At 40.0% G+C, this 24,331-nt stretch overlaps 2 protein-coding genes across 3 annotated transcripts; both read right to left on the reverse strand.

The window, feature by feature from the left end:
- Positions 1-586: 586 nt before the first annotated feature.
- Positions 587-16,950, reverse strand: LOC110830360 (facilitated trehalose transporter Tret1). Of its 2 annotated transcripts, XM_022065167.2 has the most exons (8): positions 16,844-16,950; positions 15,993-16,630; positions 15,471-15,583; positions 3,563-3,662; positions 3,249-3,411; positions 2,580-2,782; positions 2,235-2,445; positions 587-1,719 (listed from the first exon to the last, which is right to left on the reverse strand). In XM_022065167.2, exons 2-8 carry the CDS (start codon positions 16,191-16,193, stop codon positions 812-814), a joined length of 1,899 nt encoding a protein of 632 aa, XP_021920859.2. In that variant the 5' UTR covers positions 16,194-16,630; positions 16,844-16,950; the 3' UTR covers positions 587-811. The 2 variants fall into 2 exon arrangements, with proteins under 2 accessions (XP_021920859.2, XP_021920860.2); XM_022065168.2 differs by lacking the exons at positions 15,471-15,583; positions 15,993-16,630; positions 16,844-16,950 and adding an exon at positions 12,933-13,503.
- Positions 16,576-23,973, reverse strand: LOC110830359 (uncharacterized). The gene is made up of 7 exons (XM_022065165.2): positions 23,696-23,973; positions 22,636-22,782; positions 20,788-22,343; positions 19,697-19,874; positions 18,429-18,715; positions 17,609-17,795; positions 16,576-16,955 (listed from the first exon to the last, which is right to left on the reverse strand). Exons 1-6 carry the CDS (start codon positions 23,834-23,836, stop codon positions 17,609-17,611), a joined length of 2,496 nt encoding a protein of 831 aa, XP_021920857.1. The 5' UTR covers positions 23,837-23,973; the 3' UTR covers positions 16,576-16,955.
- Positions 23,974-24,331: the final 358 nt, after the last annotated feature.

The following is a 24,331-nucleotide window of genomic DNA, read 5'->3' on the forward strand; positions in this document are numbered from 1 at the left end:
CCAAGGCCTGTCGGAGAGTTCAATGCCAGCTGTAGTAGTAATCAACGGTACCATCCCCAATATTAACTTCATCTCAGACCTCCTATTTTACAATTCAGTTTCACATGTGTTAATAAAAAATTTCTGAAACTGTGTTACGCTCTTTTTCTCCTTCTGTGGCTCTCCGGTCCATATTCGGTCCACGGCCTCCTCAATTCTCCTCTTCCATTTGGTCCTCTGTTAGGCCCGTCTGTCCGAGGCTTTGATCGAGGTTTCGAAAAATCTTCCTTTTTACGGCGCAAGGTTGTTAGCCTTGCGACCAACCCCCAACCTGGAGGACCAGGGTACCTGTCTTAGTCCGACCTCTATGTTGTTATGATATCTTATGCTTTTATTGTAGGAACTGCCGGCCTAAGTTTATAAAATGGTTCAATGATGAATTATGAACAACATGCAAAGGTGAGCATCGTACTTGGCCATGTGTAGCCACTGACCTGGAGGATGGACGTGAGACTGACGGTGACGTAACAGAATTAACTGCAACAAATGTGTCTGTCCAGGATAACCAGATTAGCGGCATGAAATCGGAAGTGGGTAAGAGGCGTCATTATGTCAATAAAAACCTTTATTATCAAATAGTTAAGTTAGGAGTGGGAAGAGGAGAACTGGACCACACACCAAGTCTCAACAGGCAGACACCCTGGCACAATTCACCAACAAAATAAGACTTCAGCTATAACTGTTTACGTAAAACCACGCGCAAATCTCTGCACTGCGTCAATGAAAGGATAAATTCTTCCACTACAGTGTTCCTGCTCAATGAAATACTACTTTACAGATGCGTCTCAGTATCAGGAACCAGTGCAGGGTTCGCAGTAGCCCACTCCTCGGGCACCCTCGATGACAATCTGCCTTTTTTCAACAAATTCCGAGACCCTTCAAAATGCTCCTGAATCTCAAGCAAGGTCCTACCCTCTGTTTCTGGCAGAAAGAAATAAAACCAGACTGACCCTACCAAGCTGACCACACCATAAAACCAAAATGTTCCAGGCAATGTCATGGAATTCAGCATGTAAAAATATGTCTTATTTGCTGCAAAACCAAAAATGTACCCAACAGATCCCGAAGCTCCGCTGGCAACGCTGCGGATCTCCGACGGAAACACTTCGCCGATCAGTATCCAGGGCAACAGACGGATGCCAACATGAGACAAGAATGCTGACGCGATAAGGAAAGTCAACGGCAACCATTCGTACGAATTACGGGAAGAGTAGAAATATGCATATGCGGCCACAACGATATAACACAATCCATTTCCAACAGTCGACACAAAGGTGAGGGGTCGCTTCCCCGCCCAGTGTACCAGGATAACACAAATTAGAGCACCTGCCAGCTCCACAACACCCAGGTACAGCGTTGCGACATACTTGTCAATTGGGGCGCCCAACGCGGCAAAGATGCTGACAGCGTACGTCTGTAGTGTTGTCATCCCTGCAAAGTGGCCGAAGAAGAACCCGGCCGATACAAGGCAATAGGGTTGTACAAAGGTGCGTTTTGCATAGTTACGCCACGAGTAGCAGGAAGGCGTGGAGGAGACTGAAGGCACGCAGTGTTTGTTCGAGAGGTTTTTAGCCGAGATAGAAGACACCAGTTGCATCAGTTCGTGTTGTACCTCGTGGGGCTCTACCCAGCCTCTTAGCCAGCACAATGACTTCTCGGCATCAGCCACTCGTCCATGACCTGAAATAAAAATGTTTGCATATTATCGCCAGTACACGTAATAATGTTCAAATACCTAGGAATAACAGCACAAGTAAAATTAATTTTTTTTTTATGAAATTAGAAATGAGAAAAATATCTGTATCTACCTAAATAAATAACTTATTTACTCCAGGACATAGCAGGGTCTTCCTTAAGAAGCTGACAGCTAATCAACTGGTCAAGATTTTCCCCACTTTTAAGGAAATCAGAGGTTCATCATCATTTTACAAAAGCCTTCCATTGGGCTCTATCCTGAGCCAGCTGAATCCAATTCAAAATTATATACTAATCCTCTCATTTATCGTAGTTCTCCGACACGGTTGCATCTCTAGTGTCTAACCACCAAAACTTTAAATAATTTCTCATTCTCCCCTATTAGAATATTTGAATCTAAGCGACATTGCATAACAGTGAGCTTCATATCTTATTCAAAGTATATTAAAATTTTTTTTTAAAATTATCAGCCTCCAGGCTTTCTCGGCTCTTGAACATACCAATTAGCCAATAAGGACTCTCTGGAACGAAGCAGATTGCGATTATGGCAACCAGAGGAAAAATAACATTGATGGCTGCAATGGTTCGCCAGGCGAGCACCGTTCCCATCAGGAACTGGATGAGGATCCCGAGAATGACGCAAGTGGAAGAGGTGGCGGACAACATGCCTCTCAGGTGCGGCTGCGTGATCTCTGCCACGTAGGTCAGAACCTGCGATAAGGCAGGTGTACGAACTGTGTGAAACAGGATCATCAAAGAGAATGCGTAATTTCCAAACTTCTCTTAACGATGTAATAATTAAAGATAATTAATGTCGCCACAACTTTAAACACTCGGCAACTTACTGGTGCTTCCATGATGCCACCTCCAAATCCTGTAAGCACGAGGCTGGCATACAACATGCCGACGTTCACGGAATAGTGAAACAAGATCCAGGCCACGATGAATGGAAAATTCACCATAATCATGGCACGCTTTCGACCCAGTGGCTGAGTGATAGCTCCAGATACGAGACAACCCAGAGGCACACAGATCAGGTTGATGCTGCCTGCAACACAACACAGCGTACCAACGTTGAAATTTAAATGCGTGTCATTAAGAATAAGTGCAATAAATGGTTATAATCAGAGAAGTGGTATTTTAGTGTCGACGTCTAGTGAAGGTTGTTCCGTAACTCAATGCAGTCAGTTATAAGACGGTTTTCCGCCGAGAGGCCCACGTTAAATCACAGAGTACATCGTGCAGGATACGTGGTAGACAAATGGCCCCAGGGACATGTTTGCCTCCAAATACCTCAGCTTCTTTCCACTTCCCATCTTCATCCCACAAATATTTTATTATTTTCTATCGCAACACTGAAGGTAGAGGTAATAGAGCTTTACAAATTTAATTTTACGCTTCTGGCAATGAAGTGACAGTAATAAAGTCTGCTGTATTTCCATTTATGTGCTGTTCAATGTTATTGGTGTACAGTCACATTTTATTTTGAAGCCCGAGTGATGCTATTCACTCACTGAACCAAGAAATCTGCTCTTCTGTGAGGCTGAACGTATCCTTCTCGCGCATGTCAGTCACATTGCCGTGGCCTGGCTGCAGCGAGGGGATCACGATGGTGGGGAATCCGAGTGTCATCCCGTAACCCAGGAGCAGAATATTCTTTGCTGATGTTGCCAGAATCTGCAACAGAAAATTGACAGTCTAGCGAGACCACGGACAGAAACAGATGGACCGGAACTGATTAAGTTAACGAACAGATTAATATGTATAATAATGCGTATCATATTCGTACAGTCAGATAGAAAAGAATGTAAGAAACAATTTTTCTTACCTGCGGCAGTGCGGTGCGAAATGTTTTCTTGGAGTCCGCGACGTTCGGGACGGGACACTTCTCGTTGCTAGGATACTGGTCATCATGGTTTCGCTTCTGACTTCAAGGAGAACAAAACAATGTGTTATCAAACTGTGGGCCATCAGACACTTTTTTGAAAATATACATCTTATAAAGGAAATATCAGCGGTTAAGCTTAAATTTGAGATGGCGGTCCAGAGATAGTATTTTCTCCAACTCCACACATCAGAGCCCATATTGAGAAGCTAAGAGTCAAGAAAGATGAGTCCAGTACCACATCTTCAACCATATTTCTTTATTGTCTACAAGTCTGTTAAAAATCTCAAAATCATTCGGCCTATTCTAAAAGATTTCACAATGATCTGCCTGTCATTGAAATATCCATCTATATAAATTCTAAAACCTACATTAAAATCCAAGTCTTTGTTGAAATCAACACGCTCTCTTGAAATTACTTGAAATGGCGTAATCTTTCTGCATCTTTATCCCCATCTTGAAAAACCTACTATTTAAAAGTGTTTCCTATCGTGCATTAATGTATTCTACTTCATTGTTTTACGATATTTCCAAATTTCCCGTAGCTGTTAACTGTTCTATACTGTTTGAGGACATTCTTTTGAAGTAAATACGGAAGAAATTACGAAAAACATCCGCCAGAATAATTGGTACATCCTCACAGATCGCGAAAAGGTATCTCCCGAACACCGCCGTTCTTACCCTCTGGCTTCGAGGACAAACAACAGATTAGTTCAAGGATCCGAGAGGCCCACATCAAGAATTCCAGCAATGATGCGTCCCAACAGCTGGCAGGCACGTTCTGCCTTCCTCAAACCGGACTTGAGATTAATGGAAATCCCCGATCTTGTACCTGGGCACAGACGATAGCTCACACGTCCAGGATTTCATGGTTGATCACAACTGCGACTCAAATCAGCCGGTTCAATCAATTTACTTTTCCATTCTTTTATCATTTATTAGTAACTGATCTGTTAAGGGCCTACCGGATTTCTACAACGCGTTCTATTGACCGTGTTAATGCACCTTCTGGTTTCAAGGAAGACGTGAATTTCCCGATTATTACCTTATCTACAAGGACTCTGCTACATGAAGCTCGTCAAACAGTTATAACCATTTTGTTGGACTTATACGAGGCGCGTCCACAAAGTAAGTTTCCCACTCGTCCCACAGCTAGCAAACCTTATATTGCGCGAAGCGACTGTGCGTACGTGATAGAGCAATGACGTAGCATGGCGCATGCACTAACGGCACCTCCCGCGTTATCACAGTAGCATCGTTGCAGCTGTTGAAGATGGAGGTTCTTATTCCAACTCCCGCCGACTGTGAAGTGCGGTCAGTGATAACGCTAGGCCGCACACGGCTCGACGGACAGCAAGTCTCCTGCAGGAGTTCAGCTGGGAGGTGTTTAATCATCCACCCTACAGCCCGGACCTCGCTCCCAGTGATTTCCATCTTTTCCTACACCTCAAGAAATTCCTGTCCGGTCAGCGTCAGCGTTTTGAGAATGACAGAGAGGCGGAGATGGTTGTCACACAGTGGTTCCAATCCCAGGCGGCAGACTTCTACGACACAGGTATTCAAAAGTTGGTCCCACGGTATGACAAATGTCTCAATTCCGGTGGCGAATATGTTGAAAAATAGCTGGACACTTGCTGTATCTGTTGCAATAAATATTTCCATGAAATTGTGTTTTGTTTCTGTAAACGGCCCCAGGGAAAATTACTTTGTGGACGAGCCTCGTATGTCATTCAACTCGTTTGTTTAAAATCACGACGTTTCGAAAGTTCGTTTTACTTCCTTCTTCAAGTCAGCTACTGGAGGACAAAACCTCACTCTCTTGATCCCACTGACCCCGCTAGTTCCAACGTCGGACCCGCGGCTGAGACTAACTCGAAAAAAGGATTTTAAAAAAATAAAAGGGACGCTCTTAGTGGATAAAGTCCAGCAAAATAATTTGTTGTATGTATCACGTCACTCAACAGCCCGAAACCTTTAAACTTCCCTAATTATTTTAACCTCGATCTAACATAACTTTAAACAAATAAAACAATAAAGAGTTCAACTTCATCGGCTGAATCTGAGGAGAGGTCAGTTGTGGCGTAATTATTAATGTTCCATGGTACTGGACGTCATGAACACTTCATACTCTCTCGTGCGGTCAGTGAATGCCACGCTATTATGGAATCCAATGTTAAGCAAAGTGAAATGAGTCAAAGTTCTACTGAGATTCAAATCGCTTCTGAAAAGTTCAGAGTACGCATATCGTTAGCTGCTGGTCACATTGCCGCAGAACTATTTCGAAGACGGAGGTTAAACAATACGATCCAAGATCCATAAATATTGTATTTCAAATAAGACAGAATTTTCACATAATTATTTATATAAATAATTTATGTGACATCTGTCCAGATCATGTACGATATTTATGACAAAGTTCAACTGTTTTACAGTACTTCGTCGTAATACACTCGCGTTTCCTGTTTAACTTCACTGAAATTAACATGACTTAATGTACCTTAAGTCGAGAATTCGATGTCAATAAATACAAACACGGCCTAATGAATTGTAAATGAAATTTTCATACGGCATAGTAATCACCAGAATTATAACAAACATTAAAGACACATAAAAAAATGTATAGTATTCAAGAATTACGCGAACTTCGTACGTAAGACGAAAGTACAGTATCATTTTCCACTTTCAATAACAGCGGTTCAAAATGACATTTGCCAATGGGCTTCATGTGTTTGTTTATTTATTTCACAAACAAACCTACTGTAGACACAGCAGAAATATTAAGGACTACATCGAGGGGACTTATAAATTCTATCAAAAACAGAACTAAACAGTAGTTGAAATTACACTGCAAGAGCACGTTTTATTTATTTAATGTCGAAACATTTTCGATAAACGACATTTTCATGTCTTACTGAGCGTAGTATATTAAACAAATGCATAACAGATATTAACGCCAGTCTGTAAGCAGATATAATTTTGGAAATTACTAAATGATTTTTCTTCCGGGTTGTACCGTCGTGTAGTCTGGTAGAAGTTTACCGACGTTTCAGAGGTTCCTGTTGCCTCCATCATCAGGGCGATCGCCCTGATCATAGAAGTAGCAAGTACCTCTGAAACGTCGGTAAACTTCTAAGAGGCTAACGGCGTAAGACCTAGGTGACTGTCACCTTCAACATAAGTTTAAATTTACATCAAGTTAAAATATAATTTTATAGATTTTCTCAAAAACAGCAGAAAATTGGTACACGGATTAAATATGCAGGGTGTGCATCTCATCAAGATATACAACATTCAATTGGAAAAAAATATCCAGACGGCGAATTTTAACGAAATAAAAGCGATAATAACTTCTGCAGTTAATCAACTATGTAATAATGTATATTAATCTGCAATAAATGAACAGGAAATAAAGCTTTCACATTCTATAATAAAGAATTTAGGAAATTTGCTATGTATCTAAATCGAAGTACACTTTCACAACCTGTTTCTTGTGGAAAGGAACCCACAAATATCTTGAGTCACAAACATAGGATACTTACGTATCTGTGTTTCTGTGCGTGCGTGCGTGCGTGCGTACGTATATTATTATTATTATTATTATTATTATTTAGTGTTCTGTCTGACGACAGGTCCATTGCTCTGCCCAAAAAGAGTTCGCCAGTTTTCCTTATTCTCAGCTTCTCGTTTTAATTCCTGGAACGTCATCTTCTTTCCTTGTTTAAGGTCGTCAGTTAGCTGTATCAGTCTTCTTCCCAGTCCTCGCTTTCCTTCAAGTACGTACGTATATCATCTAGAAAATCACGTGTTGATCACTGAATTCACACGATTTCTTTCCATTGGAAAGCAGCCCAAAAATACACCGGTTCACTTGCAGTAAACTTATAAGTATGCCCTTATTTACATCAGCTAACGGAAAACGTCCGTTACATGGATCACATATTTGAACCGCTTAATTGATAGTGTTTTAACCTTTACAAGCCAATGCGATATTTAAGAAGCCAGTCCGTATCGCGAAGTAAACACCACACTTTACCATTACAAGGATCAAATGGTTAACGCTGTTTAAGGAAATAATCGCTGTTTACACTGAGAATCATAGTTCGTCTGATTAATATTTAAAAAAACTCAGACCGTACCGCGAAGAAAACACAACTCTTCACCATTACAAAGATCAACTAGTTAACGCTGTTTAAGGAAATGATCGCTGTTTATTGTGAGAATTATAGTTCGTCTGATTAATATTAAAGAATTCAGTCCGTACCGCGAAGAAAACACAACTCTTCACCATTACAAAGATCAACTAGTTAACGCTGTTTAAGGAAATGATCGCTGTTTATTGTGAGAATTATAGTTCGTCTGATTAATATTAAAGAATTCAGTCCGTACCGCGAAGAAAACACAACTCTTCACCATTACAAAGATCAACTAGTTAACGCTGTTTAAGGAAATGATCGCTGTTTATTGTGAGAATTATAGTTCGTCTGATTAATATTAAAGAATTCAGTCCGTACCGCGAAGAAAACACAACTCTTCACCATTACAAAGATCAACTAGTTAACGCTGTTTAAGGAAATGATCGCTGTTTATTGTGAGAATTATAGTTCGTCTGATTAATATTAAAGAATTCAGTCCGTACCGCGAAGAAAACACAACTCTTCACCATTACAAAGATCAACTAGTTAACGCTGTTTAAGGAAATGATCGCTGTTTATTGTGAGAATTATAGTTCGTCTGATTAATATTAAAGAATTCAGTCCGTACCGCGAAGAAAACACAACTCTTCACCATTACAAAGATCAACTAGTTAACGCTGTTTAAGGAAATGATCGCTGTTTATTGTGAGAATTATAGTTCGTCTGATTAATATTAAAGAATTCAGTCCGTACCGCGAAGAAAACACAACTCTTCACCATTACAAAGATCAACTAGTTAACGCTGTTTAAGGAAATGATCGCTGTTTATTGTGAGAATTATAGTTCGTCTGATTAATATTAAAGAATTCAGTCCGTACCGCGAAGAAAACACAACTCTTCACCATTACAAAGATCAACTAGTTAACGCTGTTTAAGGAAATGATCGCTGTTTATTGTGAGAATTATAGTTCGTCTGATTAATATTAAAGAATTCAGTCCGTACCGCGAAGAAAACACAACTCTTCACCATTACAAAGATCAACTAGTTAACGCTGTTTAAGGAAATGATCGCTGTTTATTGTGAGAATTATAGTTCGTCTGATTAATATTAAAGAATTCAGTCCGTACCGCGAAGAAAACACAACTCTTCACCATTACAAAGATCAACTAGTTAACGCTGTTTAAGGAAATGATCGCTGTTTATTGTGAGAATTATAGTTCGTCTGATTAATATTAAAGAATTCAGTCCGTACCGCGAAGAAAACACAACTCTTCACCATTACAAAGATCAACTAGTTAACGCTGTTTAAGGAAATGATCGCTGTTTATTGTGAGAATTATAGTTCGTCTGATTAATATTAAAGAATTCAGTCCGTACCGCGAAGAAAACACAACTCTTCACCATTACAAAGATCAACTAGTTAACGCTGTTTAAGGAAATGATCGCTGTTTATTGTGAGAATTATAGTTCGTCTGATTAATATTAAAGAATTCAGTCCGTACCGCGAAGAAAACACAACTCTTCACCATTACAAAGATCAACTAGTTAACGCTGTTTAAGGAAATGATCGCTGTTTATTGTGAGAATTATAGTTCGTCTGATTAATATTAAAGAATTCAGTCCGTACCGCGAAGAAAACACAACTCTTCACCATTACAAAGATCAACTAGTTAACGCTGTTTAAGGAAATGATCGCTGTTTATTGTGAGAATCATAGTTCGTCTGATTAATATTAAAGAATTCAGTCCGTACCGCGAAGAAAACACAACTCTTCACCATTACAAAGATCAACTAGTTAACGCTGTTTAAGGAAATGATCGCTGTTTATTGTGAGAATCATAGTTCGTCTGATTAATATTTAAGAATTCAGTCCGTACCGCGAAGAAAACACCGCACTTCACCATTACAAAGATCAACTGGTTAACGCTGTTTAAGGAAATAATCGCTGTTTACACTGAGAATCATAGTTCGTCTGATTAATATTAAAGAATTCAGTCCGTTCCGCGAAGAAAACACCGCACTTCACCATTACAAAGATCAACTGGTTAACGCTGTTTAAGGAAATAATCGCTGTTTACACCGAGAATTATACGAAATCCATAGAGACACGATGTGGACAAGATACAAAGGTACTGATAATTAAAGCAGGTGTCACCACTGGGTTTAAAACGTTAAGAAAAATATACAGCTCGAATCCAATCACTTGTAATTGAGCCACGTCGCTTCATAAAAATAAAAAGTTAATGACGTACGAAAATATTTTTTTACGTTTAAATTTCTGAGACGTAGTGCCCGGTTGCGTAAACAGGAAAGAGTAGTTAACAGAATCGCCTGGTAACGAGGCATGAATGTCTTATTGGCGTGACACACTTATGCAATCAACGATTCAAAGGAGCAAACAAACGAAGAGATGAACGCGTGTGTAGTCCATTCCTAGCTTCCGTCTCATCCCGACCGATGATTTATCCCCATGAAACCCGATGGCACATTCATTAAATCTTATTTTTACTTAAATAATGATCAGTGATACAGTCATTCATGTGCCGCATTCTTTAAACTCGGCATGTAGGTCATACCGCTAGAGGTCGATTCCAATCAACACTTTCCAAGTCCGCAAGTGAAATTATAACTGTACTTAACCATAGCATTCTGAAGGCGTTGGATGCAAAACTCCACACATTCTTTATACGAGCAACAGATTAACGTAACTGGTCATTCAACTACTACATGAAAAGAGACTGGAATATCCACACAAAAAAAAATCCACCAAAGTACCTGAATATTAATCTTTTTACACGTAAAATGTTTGTCGTTTACGTGCTAAATTTTTCTTGCCATCTATGTTTCTTATTAAGCCTTTAAGGGATATGCCTTATGGCCTCTTCAAATTCAGAATAATTACAGGAATTACAAAATCCATTTAAACAATTAATAAGACTCCTTGGATGGGTGATCAGACCTGTCAGTGTTTGAGCAGTAAAGACCCACACTTTAGACTGCACTCCAATTACAAAATTTTTTAAATTCACACGTTCATTTGAAGCCCGTTTTAATTTTATACACATTTCAAAAACAAAAGAATAACATGGGAATGTCGATTGTGACACAGTGTAAATCTTGTATAGAATACATATATTTATTGTTGTGATAACCTAAAATTTAAAAATGTTTTAACATTAGGAAGCAAGCTGTTGAAAAAAATACGAAAAAAAATTACATTTATCACACGCCCAAATTTTTTTTTAAAACTTTTTACGAGGTTATCATCAGGGGTAAATCCACACTCTTGTTAAATCAAAATAACCTAGATTTTTTAATCTTATTATTTTAAAAGAGAAAAATAAAACTTGATTTCAAAGTTCAAAGATTAAAAGACAAGAAATAAAATAACTAATTATTCTAACAAAACTGTCATAATGATGTTTTTACATTTAACTTATAGCTGAAAATGTTTCACCACTTAAAAAATCCTCAGTTCGATATATGTACAAAAACTGGGCATCATCACATGTCACTCACATCTTTTAATTAAAAATGATGTTCTTTTTCGTTTTATTTCAAATATTGTTTATCTCTGTTGAAAACTGGTAGTCCTTTGAACAATAACTGATATCAAATTCTTATCAGCGAGTTCACAACCATCGTGATCTGGATGCTTCAGTTTATTCGAACACAGATCAACCCAAAGATAACTGTTTCTGGGATGCTGGGCGGCCAAGTCTCGTAGAAATCGAATACCAAACCACCGGGAGTACGAGGTGCGATCGGAAGGTTTCCAGACTGCGCGTATAAAAACCCGTACACTTATCTCAGGTATTAAATTCATCCATCACCCTCGAAGTAGTTCCCCTGAGAGTGAACACAACGATCCCAGCGCCGCTGCCAAGCCTGGAAGCATCCCTGGAAATCTTTCTTTGTCAGCCTGTCAAGCACCATCTGCGATTCTGCCTGAATCTCTTCTATCGTCTCAAATCTCCTTCCCTTTAGCTGAATTTTCATCTTTGGGAAGAGGAAGAAATCACACGGAGCTAAATCCGGCGAATAAGGAGGGTGCGGGATGACGGCCATGGTGTTTGGGGCCAAAAACTGCCGAACTTTGAGGGCGGTGTGCGCTGGCGCGTTGTCATGATGCAGCAGCCAGTTGTGGTTGCGCCACTTTGACGGCCGCTTCCGTCCTTTAGAATCAGCTGACAGGTCCCATAGCCTATCCCAACAATGTCGCACAAGTCGTTGATGGTACGACGTCGATCTTCGTGAATGGCCTGCCGAATCTTCGTAACATTTTCGGGCGTTGTGCTCGAAGATGGTCGTCCAGAACGCTCGTCATCATCATCGACAGAGGTTCGGCCATTTTTAAAACGTGAATGCCACACAAAAGTTTGTGCACGACCCATTGCGGACTCCCCAAATGCTTGCTTTAGCATTTCATAGGTTTCCGTAGCCGTTTTGGCGAGTATTTGGCAAGAGATTCAGGCAGAATCGCAGATGGTGCTTGACAGGCTGACAAAGAAAGATTTCCATGGATGCTTCCAGGCTTGGCAGCGGCGCTGGGATCGTTGTGTTCACTCCCAGGGGAACTACTTCGAGGGTGATGGATGAATTTAATACCTGAGATAAGTGTACGGGTTTTTATAAGCGCAGTCTGGAAACCTTCCGATCGCACCTCGTACATCCCAGCCAGAGTACAGTTATCTTCACACTTAGACCACAACTGAGCCTATCCAACGCATGCCATTTTATTACGAACACACTTTTGCTGAACACAGACCCACATAAATATAAGATGCCCAACACTCGACATTTTGTTAGACATTATATCTACACATATATCGGGTTTTTAAAGCATTTCTAAATAGCGAAACATTGTATTTTTAAGCACAAGTCAAACACAAAAACATCACCTGGACGGATTTATTAGAATAATAAGTATCACTGAAATATAGTTAACAGCACCAGAATTCATTTGTATCTATCTCCATTCATCTCATTTCCTTGAAATCTGAGGTTTTCGCGGTGGTAACACCGTGTAGATACCGACATTTCGGAGATAAATATTGCCTCCTCTGGTGTCAGTTCACACGGCGTTACAACCCAGAAAACATGCCATTTCTTTCTCACACACATTTGTACATGAACGACGCCAACATGAAACTTTTAAAATACGTAAGTAGATTTTTACCCATCACGATCGTCCATTGTTACCGTTGACAACTGCAAGCCGCAACAATGAGTTCGTTAAACCGCCGATCGGAGCGCCGTAAACATTGCACTGCACCGAATACACGAAGATGGCTACTTTGTCCTCGAGAATCGCCTCTGCTCGAGTGTACGAGGTCGTCGACGGAGCAATAAGACAAGTGACTGTCGAGTCCACCTTCAAGCGCTGTTGTTGATCGGCAGTTTTCTATACCGTAAGTGGATACTAAACCAGTCATACCAATCTCACAAGTACGAACGTATCTCAGTGACTGCAACTGGGTTTAGAGAGACACTTCGATTTCTGGTGGCGGGGATAAAGAGCATCTTCTACTTTGAAGGTTTCCAGGCAATGCCCGCTCGTCCTTCTGATAAGGATAAGTAAGAGTGAAGACGTTAGGGTAAACCATCTCAGCCTTTGAATCCGAAGCTCATCTGAATAATATTTAAGAATTCAGTCCGTACCGCGAAGAAAACACCGCACTTCACCATTACAAAGATCGACTGGTTAACGCTGTTTAAGGAAATAATCGCTGTTTATACTGAGAATCATAGTTCGTCTGATTAATATTTAAGAATTCAGTCCGTACCGCGAAGAAAACACCGCACTTCACCATTACAAAGATCAACTGGTTAAAGCTGTTTAAGGAAATAATCTCTGTTTATTCTGAGAATCATAAGAAATACGTAAATACAACATGGAAATTTGCTGGTTGTTAAAGGAGATGCTATGTATAGTCACCACTGGACTTTGAATGGTTAAGGAATCACAAGAAAACAAGTTTCTGACTATATACTGAAACTGTTGTGTTATTTGATTCCAATGCTAGATTTATAGTTGAAATAAACGAATACATAGCAAAATCGAACTAAAAAGGATAAATCTCCACTCCCCTCTCTACTTCAGCATGGCAGACACGCGGACAATACAAGCTCGTCCTCCAAATGTAAGGCCATGAATGTCTCGGGGGCTCCATAAATCACTCGGTATTTTTCTACTGCTATCGCCAAAAGCAAGTTTACAATTACTTTGTCCTACGTGTCATTCGTGATATTGACGCGTGAAAAAGAGCGCTTATGAGTTTCGTACGAACGCCTTGCACATGCACACAGGGTGATTCAAAAACTCTGCTTCAAAAATTAAAGACGATGCTGGAAGAATTATTTGTAACTGGAAGCGTGAATATATACAATTAGTCTTAACATTTCAATGTCAATTAATTTAATAGTTTTTAACGGGAAAAAAAATAAAGAAAGCAAATTCTGTCATTTGTACAATTTTTAAATCGACATTTCCAGTACTATTTCCCTTTGAGTACTTTTCTGTTCGTGTGGTGGAAACTTATCACCGGAACTATCATTCTCCGTGCCTGATTACTGCACTATTAACTATCTGCAATTCCACGAACAATACCGAGGAACCAAGTCAAATTATCACAATACAGTGCAAGAATCTCGTCACTCTGAAACAGTGGCGAATCTGAAAAATAACAATTGTTTCAGATCTGCTCCAAATGATCTCTGAGGAGCGACAAACATTCTAAGGTGAACATTTGGCAATAATTCAGTTTCCAAAAAAAATCCTGTGCTTTTATGGAACCTGGTGTGACCTATTATCACATTACTCACACAAGAAAAAAAGGCCAGTTCAAATACCATTAGCCTATTTCTTTAAACTCCTTATTAATATTATCCTTCAGTCTATGCAATGGTTTCTCAAACACTCCCTTCAGTTGAGATTTTCAAACCAAAATTTTATGTTTCTCATTCAATAATTGCCAAGTAGCCTCACAAGTAGACGAATTGTCCCCAAAATAATTTTTGAAATGCCAAATTTCAAGAACTTTACTAAATTATGTCAACAGAATTTCAATACCGTTATTAAACTTAATCTTGTTCTCTGTCGTAACATTCTTTTCGTTCTCTAAGTATAAAAATTCCTATTGAACTTGTACTTCCTCAGTCCACGCAAGCCAAGTACTAGGACTAATCCAGAAAACCACTCAATTTCATGTAAACAAAAAACGGAAAAGGTCCCAATAAAAAAGTACACTATTTTCCAGAAAAAATCTAGCTGAAAAATTGTTAACTTGCGGCACACACAAACATGTGTATACACATATAGAATATAACATTCATTTGAATTTTTTAACACAGGAGTAGTTTAAAAAAACACATCAAAGCGTATATAAAACAATGAATATTTATCGAAGTGCGATGAGGCAAAGAATCATTAAAAACAAATACTTTCGCAGTCGCAAATTCTCTGGTCCGGCTAGTACCGCACGGCCGGACCACTAGAATTGGAGGAATATAAACAAATGTTTTAATACGTAACACAACAGCCACGCAATAATGTTGTTTTAGTTATTAAAGTTCGATAGAATTGTGGCGATATTGTTCGGGAGATCTAATAATATTGCATTTCCCGACAGCTCGATTTATAGATCAGGATTTGCCACTGCTTTGTGTAGATGTAGAAAGTAAACACAAACACGCTATTTCATCAGTTATTACGAACCTACGATCCTTTGTCCTCTTGTAGCGAGCGATCCCGAAAACAGTAGGCACCGTGTCGCTGCGAGGCGTCACATTTCCTCGACCCACTGCGCATTTCAAATTAGACGACCCACCCTAACACAGAAATATTTCAGATTAACTGTGCTGGAGTGTTACGCTGCTATTCACTTCAAACATCTCCAACAACATAAAAATAGACATGACCTTGAAATGGATATAATACATCTGAGATTATATGTGGTTACAAAATTGGTTCATTTTGTAAGCTTCTGAGCAGTTAAATAAAAGATAATATAAAATAATAATCAGCCTTGAAAACTCACATTTTTTCTTAATTATCCGCACAGTACAAAAACTGTAAAATTGTAGTGGCGTTCACTGCTATTTCATATACCTTACTCGGCTTTGCATTCATTCACTGGAGATAAAATTCTGGAGATGCAATCATAAATGGTTTTAACTTGTTTACCGTATCAAAAAATGTTTCAAAAAAGTGGGGCGTACACAAATGATTTAGACTAACCTGAATTACGTGATCCTTGATGGTGGTGGCTCCCAGGTTACACTTTGGCCCGTTCCACATATTCTTCCTGGAGGTCGATGCACCGTTGCCATCTCTCTGGCAATTTCCGTATCGCCTCACGAAACCATTGTTTGGGGGTGTCTCGTACCCACTCCCTGACAGCGTCATGTAAGGCGTCACTATCGGGGAATCGGTAACCATGCGGGGGATTCTTCATCTCACGGAAGAGGGCATAGTCACTTGGTGCCAGGTCGGGGGAATACGGCGGGTGTCGGAGCACAGTGAACCCCAGTGACTGCAGCTCAGCTTGAGTCTGTTGGCTGGTGTGTGGGCGGGCATTGTCATGCAACAACAACACATTCCGAGACCACTTCCCCTTGCGACGCTGTTGGATTTTGCGTCTCAGTATTCGTAGGGAGGCACAGTAGCGGTCACTGTTGATGGTCGATCCCTATGGCAGCTAGTCCACCATGATTATGCCCCTTTCATCCCAGAATACTGTTCCCATCTGTTTCCCAGTAGACAGTGCAGAGCGGAATTTTTCCGGTGTGGAGAATCCTTTATGCTTCCATTGCTTCGACTGCTCCTTGGTTTCAGGGCGTGGTAATGGAACCATGATTTGTCCCCGGTCACCAATCCTGCAAAAAAGGCCTCTGGGTCTGCATCATGTAATGTCAGCAGCTCACGACAGATCTGAACCCTCTTATCCTTTTGTTGTTGATTCAGAGCACGTGGCACCCAATGCGCACAAACCTTCGATAACTTCAGGTTGTCGTGTGAATGATAAATAGCAGTTGGGTAGCATGTAGAAGTGGACGTGGCCTATTTTGATGTATTATTCTGATACTTGCCTGGTGAACTGATGAAAATTATACAAAAACTCCCCTTCCCGAGATTTGAACCACGGGCCTCTCGGATATGATGGTGATGTTCAGTGTCGTCTGGACCAACACGGCTGGTTGTCTGTAGAAAGTGAAGTGGAAGGGATCAGGAAGATGCAAGATGAGTCAGGGGAAATTAACATATTAAAATTGACACATGTCTTTATTTCAATCACCTTCTGATAGAGACCAATACAGTTTAAACACAACCAACTAAAGGGAGAACAGTCCTTCTCGAGAAGTTAATAGCAGCTTAGATAGTCAAGACATTTGACCCTAACACATTTTATGAAAGAAAAAGAACATGCCATTGATCCACATACTAAACCACATGCAACCATGTCGGTGTTTTTCTTCTGGTTGGTAATGCCATATAGATTTGTAGACAAATATGCCCATTTTGGACAACCACTGTTCATCTACCTAAACGTCCACATGCTGTCACTTACCAGAAAACCATCATTGACATCTTAAACCTGTGAGAACCTTACATCTCACATATGAATACAGTCTGCATCATCACACCTTATTTATCTAAGAATTTAACTTCGGCAACAGCAGAATTTGTCTCGACTGACTAAATACTTCTTTAGAGAACCTTCAACTGCTGACTAAGAAATTAGAAAAACGCTAAATGAGGGTCAAACATAGTAAGTTATGGAGTCTTTACTGCACTTTAACACAATAATTAATTACAAAATAATATTGGTCATCTGATAACTAAATGTCACTAACCTACTCAAGACGCTGCTCCTTCTTCATGAGATCTTTGTGGACGCAGGAGAGATGTCTCAATAAATGAGCCTTTGCTTTGAATCTGCTCACACAGAGATGACAGCCAAAGACACGCACGTCTGAATGAGTTCTCTTGTGGGCATGAAGAGTCGAATGCCTCGAAAATGTTTTATTACATTCCTTGCACCTGCAAAGTATTAGCAACATGTCAGCACATCGCCAGGCACGACTGTCCAGATACAGTCTATTTGCATTGTAATCCTGAAAGTGTTTATTTGTATATCGCTTAATCTGTTCAACTCGGAGTATAGCGCAGAGTCCTTCTTGAGAAACCACGGGTCACTAAGATGATCTAATTCAGCCCAGACTCCCACTCTACATCTTCATCCTCACATCCACACCTACCACACCTAATCCTTCCTGTACTAGAGTTATGACAAGATGATTCCTCCAATCAGTGCTCAGCTTTGACTGTCTCAAAACAGCTTAATCATTTTATTCCAGAAATTAAATCCAATGTTGATCTAAAAATGTAATGTTCTTGACCAGAATATTAATTCACAACATAATTTGTTACTAACGTTAAAAACAACAGATCCAGTGTTTTACCTCCATAATACTTGCACTGTTATGATCATGTCCATAAATATCCTCACCCATTCGCCATAGCTGCATTAATAGAGACCAGTGCATATATTTAGTGTCACTAAAAGTACAGGCAAGTGGATTTTCTTAAATGACTAGAATATTTACACAGTACTTCTAAAGCCCTGAGGACGATTAAAAAAAGTCTATTATACTAATATGACGATATGCTCACTTGAAAGGCCTTTCGCCAGTGTGAATTCTCCTGTGGTTGATCCAAGTCGTGCGAACAGAAAATGCTGCATCACAGAGGTCACACTTGTAGGGGCGCTCTCCTGTGTGGATTCGCATGTGGTGTTTGAGAGAATCTTTCAGGTTGCAGGAGTACCCACATACTTGACAGACAAATGGAGTCACTGTGTGCAGTCTCATGTGTTGTTTACGGCGCTCTCCCCCCAAAAATCGGTGCTTACACACCTCACACTCGAAGTTCTTCTCAGCGAGATGAACGACCATATGACTCTGAAGAAATACAACACATGACTGCAATCTCATCATCCAAAATCTGAAAAACCTTCAACTGAACCTGTCTATGAAAATCAGAAAACACATGAACAATTATTTTTTACAATTCATCTATTTAAAAACAACTGATTTTAGGATTATTAAAGAACAATGAATTGGAAAAATGTGACCAATTTAAGGTGCTAATCCACGCTTTGTCTGTAGGGACTGAGGAAAACCATAAAAAAACCTCAGTCCACATATCAATTCTCTGGACCAAGATTTCAACTCCTGAATCTGAAGGAGTATTGAACGCCCGAGCACAACGTTAGTTTCCTTAGTGTGTACATGATTCTAATTTCAATTATCACATGTACCCAAATATATGATGAGCCGGGATAGCTCAGTCAGTATAGTGACTAGCTACGGGCTGGACAACCGGGGTTCGATCCCCGATGGGGGCAGAGGATTTTTCCTCTAGCCTCTGCGTCCAGACCGGCTCTGGGGCCCACCCAGCCTCCTCTACAATGGGTACCGGGGTCCTTTCCCGGGGGTAAAGCCGGCCGGGGCGTGATGCTGACCACTCACCCCCATCTAGTGCCGAGGTCAAGGAAGAGAGGAGCTATACCTCCACTCACCCCAAGTGCCTACATGGCGTATAGTGGGACAAACTTTACTTTACTTACCCAAATATATGATCTATATTTTTGCTACTTATTAACATGTCAAAAACAAATTACATTCTTAACCCTGCTAGGAGGAAGTAAAACATTAAATAAAAGTGTTCAATTTGTTCCGTTTTTCTCCTTCTCCTTGACTTCTAACTCATGGCACAAATAAACACTATTTAAATGCAGACACTCAAGTCTTCATCATATAAATTCAAATTCCTGAGTGTTGCAGTGAGACTTCATCACAAAACTGTGGATGTCCTCTAAAGAAATGTAAAAGGGGTTAATTTAATTTCGAATGTACTATACAAGTTATCAAACAAAGCACCTTGAGCATGTAGTTGTTGCGGAAGGCCAGGTTACACACGGCACACACAGAAGACTTGTCACCTGTGTGAATCTTCATATGTTCCTTGATACAATGTTTGTATGACAACAAGCTGCTGCATTTTAGGCACTTATAGCGCAATTTTCCTGTCGCCTCATCCGAGACAGGCTTCACCAACCTGCAGAAGAAGCAAGAGAACATAGTACAAGAACTGAAGTAAGTCATGGAAGTGTCGAAAGACCCATAAAACATGAAGCTTCAAAACATTTGCTCTTCACTCATTACTGTTCTTCAGGTTGCAGGCAAAGCCATCCACGTGCTTAAGTACCCTAAATGAGAGTGTACGTAAAGATCCACACGTTCCTACCAATGACGGACAAAGGTTAAGTGGTCAGTTCCGTGGTCTGGGGCCACTTTAACCCTGGGGAGATCACCCTCCATTGATCTTAATGGCATGAATGATACTGAGTTTTAAGTTCACTTGGCGGACCTATGCATGAGTGGTAAAAGAGCAATAAAGTACTGTCTTCCAGATAATCTTAAACTGCGAACTTTCACACGTTGAAAGTCACCGAGAGATACCCCGCCTTGCACCAGAGATGTTTTGTTGTAATACTGGTTCCACTTGCCCAGTAGAAGACACATTAATTTTAAGAGCTTATGATATTAAATAAAATTTAATTCAAAGACAGACACACATAATGTGGATTATTTATTTCAGATGTCACATTTTTCATTTCCATATTATTAAATGCCCCACTTAATGGTACCTGCACCTTGTCGTGGTGGTGGGGCTGAGTACCTCAGTGACCCCAAGGGCTACTGGTAGAGCCTCCCTAGCCAGATTGGTTGAGGGGGAGAGGTCGGACTAAGACAGGTACCCTGCATCGTAAAAAGTAAGATGTTTCAAAACCTAAATCAAAGCCTCAGACAGACAGACCTAACAGAGGACCGAATGGAAGAGGAGAATTGAGGAGGCCATGGACCGAACACGAACCGGAGAGCCATAGAAGAAGAAGAAGAAGAAGATATTATTAAATGAGTTTCCAGCGTCTATGAATGTCACATACAGAATCATTAACTGAGCTCACCTGTACTGACTGGACTGACTTTTCTGTTTCTGGCTGTAAGGTCTCCGAGGCTTTTTGGCCTGCGTTGAAACAGCTGTGGAATTTTTAATTTTACTCTGCACATCCACTGCAGTGCCCTTCTTATTTTCTGCCAGTCTCTCTACTTTAACATAGGCAGTCAGTGGATCCTTAATGACATATTCTGTACTGTTGTTTCTCCTCTCGCCTCTTCGACCCGGCTTTGCTGGTCTACACATATTACGAGTCAACATTTTTCTAACTCGAGTATTCTCAATGTCTGATTCAAATGAATTACTGTCTTCACCAGGCTCCAAGACTTTTAAAAGAACCTGTACTGACTGATATTTATGACGTTCGTGATCTGAATTCAGACTAATATGAATAGATTCATTTTGCTTCTGAGAATTAATTGCTACATTTTCAGATGCTGTGACTTTTCTCTCTTGTTCTGTCAGCCAAGTTGTTTTTTCCGAGTCTTCAATGTTATGAGAGCAGCAATGATCAGTGCCGCACTCCTCCGCCACAGAGTCCGGAATTGATGCTAGAGAACGAATGTCACAAATTACTGGTGACATGATGGACGGTCTTCTTGTGGGTACATTCATTCCAGTAACACCTGCACGCACCTTCCTGTGCAATGCAGATGTTTCCGAATTCTGTTCACGTAGTGGAGTGTTACTAGAAACTTCTTTGCTATTACATGGCACATACAGGGAACAAATATTTCTTCTCTTTGGCCTTACCCTTCTTCTTTCATGCTTTACGGCAGTGGAGAAAAAACTGACCTCTGTATCTCTTGCTGATGTCTCAACAGCCTCTGATTGAATTTCACTCCCTACAACTGAAATTTCTTCGCCTTCAAATTCTTTTGGTGTTGAATCGGGAAATGTTAATACCGTATCAGCGGCAGCCTTCAGAGGGGTCTGGATTAACATACACGTGTGGGAAGATCCTTCTGTGGGCACATTCAGTCCAAAGTGATTTACAGGAGCATTCAGTTCCGTCCTCTGATCTTTCGCAGAAGTTTCTACATTGTGTCGTGAGAGAACAGCGCAGTTTTGTCTGGGAACTTCTTTGCTAATGCAAAGCACAGAAAGAGGACTTTCATTCCATCCATTTAAGCCCACCTCTGATGGCTCACATTTAGCAACAGTACAAGAAAACTTGTCCTTCAGTTCTGATATCTCACCCAACTCACACTCTACTCCATTCCCTTCAATGGAATCTCCTGCCACTTCAGACTGCTTAAATGTTGAATCAGGAAATGTTAATGGACCACTGTAAGCCTTCCTAGGGTTCTGAATTAAGTCAATCATCTCACAGACAAATTCACTGTCTCCAACAGAATTTCCTTCCATTTCAAAATGTTCTGATGTCTTGGGTGATCTTTTACAACACTTGCTGTATCTACTTTTGGGAGAATTCATGTAACCCTTTTGCTCTGGCAACTGATCCCCTGAAAAAGAGGACTGTCTAACAGCTTCCGTTGCCTGCCTGTTATCATCATCATCTTCCAAAACATTTGATGTAACATTAACATTCAAAACATTATCCTCCTGGAAAAGAAAAAGAGAAACTATATAAATTAAGTTGGCAAGTAAAAATGCGGCTATGAAAGGAAATATCATGAACAGGAATTAATTTATTTGTAATTTATTTTATATTATGAGTAACCCAGACTAAGAAAAGGCAACTTTTGGAGTAGATTAATTATACCAGATAATACAGATGAGGTTAAGTTCACTCACAATTCTAATGCAGACACTCCATTATAAAATTTGGGGAGTAACTTTGGAGATAAAACACAAATAAGTAAACAGATACAATTACATTTTGTATACACTATACCTTCAATTCACCTCCATCACAAAACAAATTCCAGTGCTTTAGTGTATACTGTGACTCCAGACAAGACTGTTTGTAACTGTGAAATAGCTCAATTTGGGAGAGGCACTCATAACAGAGCTGCTGTGGCAACCCATCATGCAAGGAGACCTGCAACACAAAGCATGCGACGTGATTCACTTTCATTTCTACTCTCTTGTCACACTACTGCAGACTGATAACATACACCTCCAAAAAAGTGCATAAATCACACACAATCCAAGACAAATGTTATACAAGCTCTTTCAGAATGCAAACACCTAGTCTTCTACATGTGAGATTTGAGGTTTTCACAGTGATGATAATGTTCTTTTGCGTTCTGGTGCCATGTGGACTGGTCAGTACATGTTAACATCTTGGGGAAGTGCACTGTGTCAATCTCTTGTGAGAAACCAAAAGAAAATCATAGTCTTCCTCAGTTGGGGATTGCTTCTCTAGAACATTCTTACAACATCTAACATTTAATTTGATTTGGTTATCCATGCTACATCCATTCAATTTTCAATGCTTTCTTTTGTTTAGAAACGTTTAACTGTGCTGTGAAACTAACAGATAGGCCTACATTTCAATTGCTGTTAAGAGTGCATGGTGGTCATCCCCCATCAACCGCTTTTTAACCAGTAACTCTCCTGCCAGAATTAACCCTGACAGGACTTATAATTAGGTTGAGGTTTTGAAACATCTTCCTTTTTACGGTGCAAGGTTGTTAGCCTTGCGACTAACCCCCAACCTGGAGGACCAGGGTACCTGTTTAGGATACAAAAATTGAGCATTTCTACAATGGTGGTACATTATTCACGAAAATGGCATTGCATAGATGTGAGTTCTTGCTGCAAATTCTTGCATCAGAAATCATTGAATTACGGGAGTAAAATACAGGTATCATATCTTGATAGCATACAACTGTTCTCCATGATATTTTCGTTCGATATATAGGCAAATCTAATTTAATATTATAACTTAAAAAGTAAACCTACTCACTGCATCATTTACCATTGCTTTAATCACCACACACTGTACTTACATGTATCGTAAGGTAAGTCCGGATTTTATTGATTAGATTCAGTCGTATGGCTTCTGTTTCAAATAAATTCAAACTTAGTCTACCTTCTGATATGCAAAGTCGGCACCTGTAGAAAAAAGAACCATTACCAGCTCCTTCCATTATATCACGATACAAGCACCTTCAACACGTAAAATATTTTCATAGAATATGGACATAATCGAATGAAAACTATCGAATATTTCGATTATTGTGAACTATCGAATAAATTCAAGCATAGAAACGTAGGTAAATTTCTATCAGACAACATGGTGCTATAACCTAGAAGATAGATAGAGTTCGACACCCCCCCCCCCCGCGTTTTATTTGAGCGTGAGGGGGGGGGTATTTATTTTAATGGAAATGATGCCAAACACGGACAAGGGCCTAAGGGGAAACAGGGTTTGGGGCCCAATAACCAAAATATGACAAGGCATATTACCCTCTGGAAACTATGCAATATAAGCCAGGTTAAGTTATAGCTGCTTTATGACCCTCTTTGAATCAGAAGCTGGGTGTTGAAGATCACTAACTTTATAAAGTGCTGGAGAGAATATCTTGTCTTGGAAAAGATTACAGCAATACAATGGAGCTTCACTATGTAAAGTTTTCCTACAG

Source organism: Zootermopsis nevadensis, unplaced genomic scaffold (assembly GCF_977971745.1).
Source record: "Zootermopsis nevadensis isolate Lab colony 2312 unplaced genomic scaffold, Znev_1.0 Znev_ptg000061l, whole genome shotgun sequence".
NCBI lineage: Eukaryota > Metazoa > Arthropoda > Insecta > Blattodea > Termopsidae > Zootermopsis > Zootermopsis nevadensis.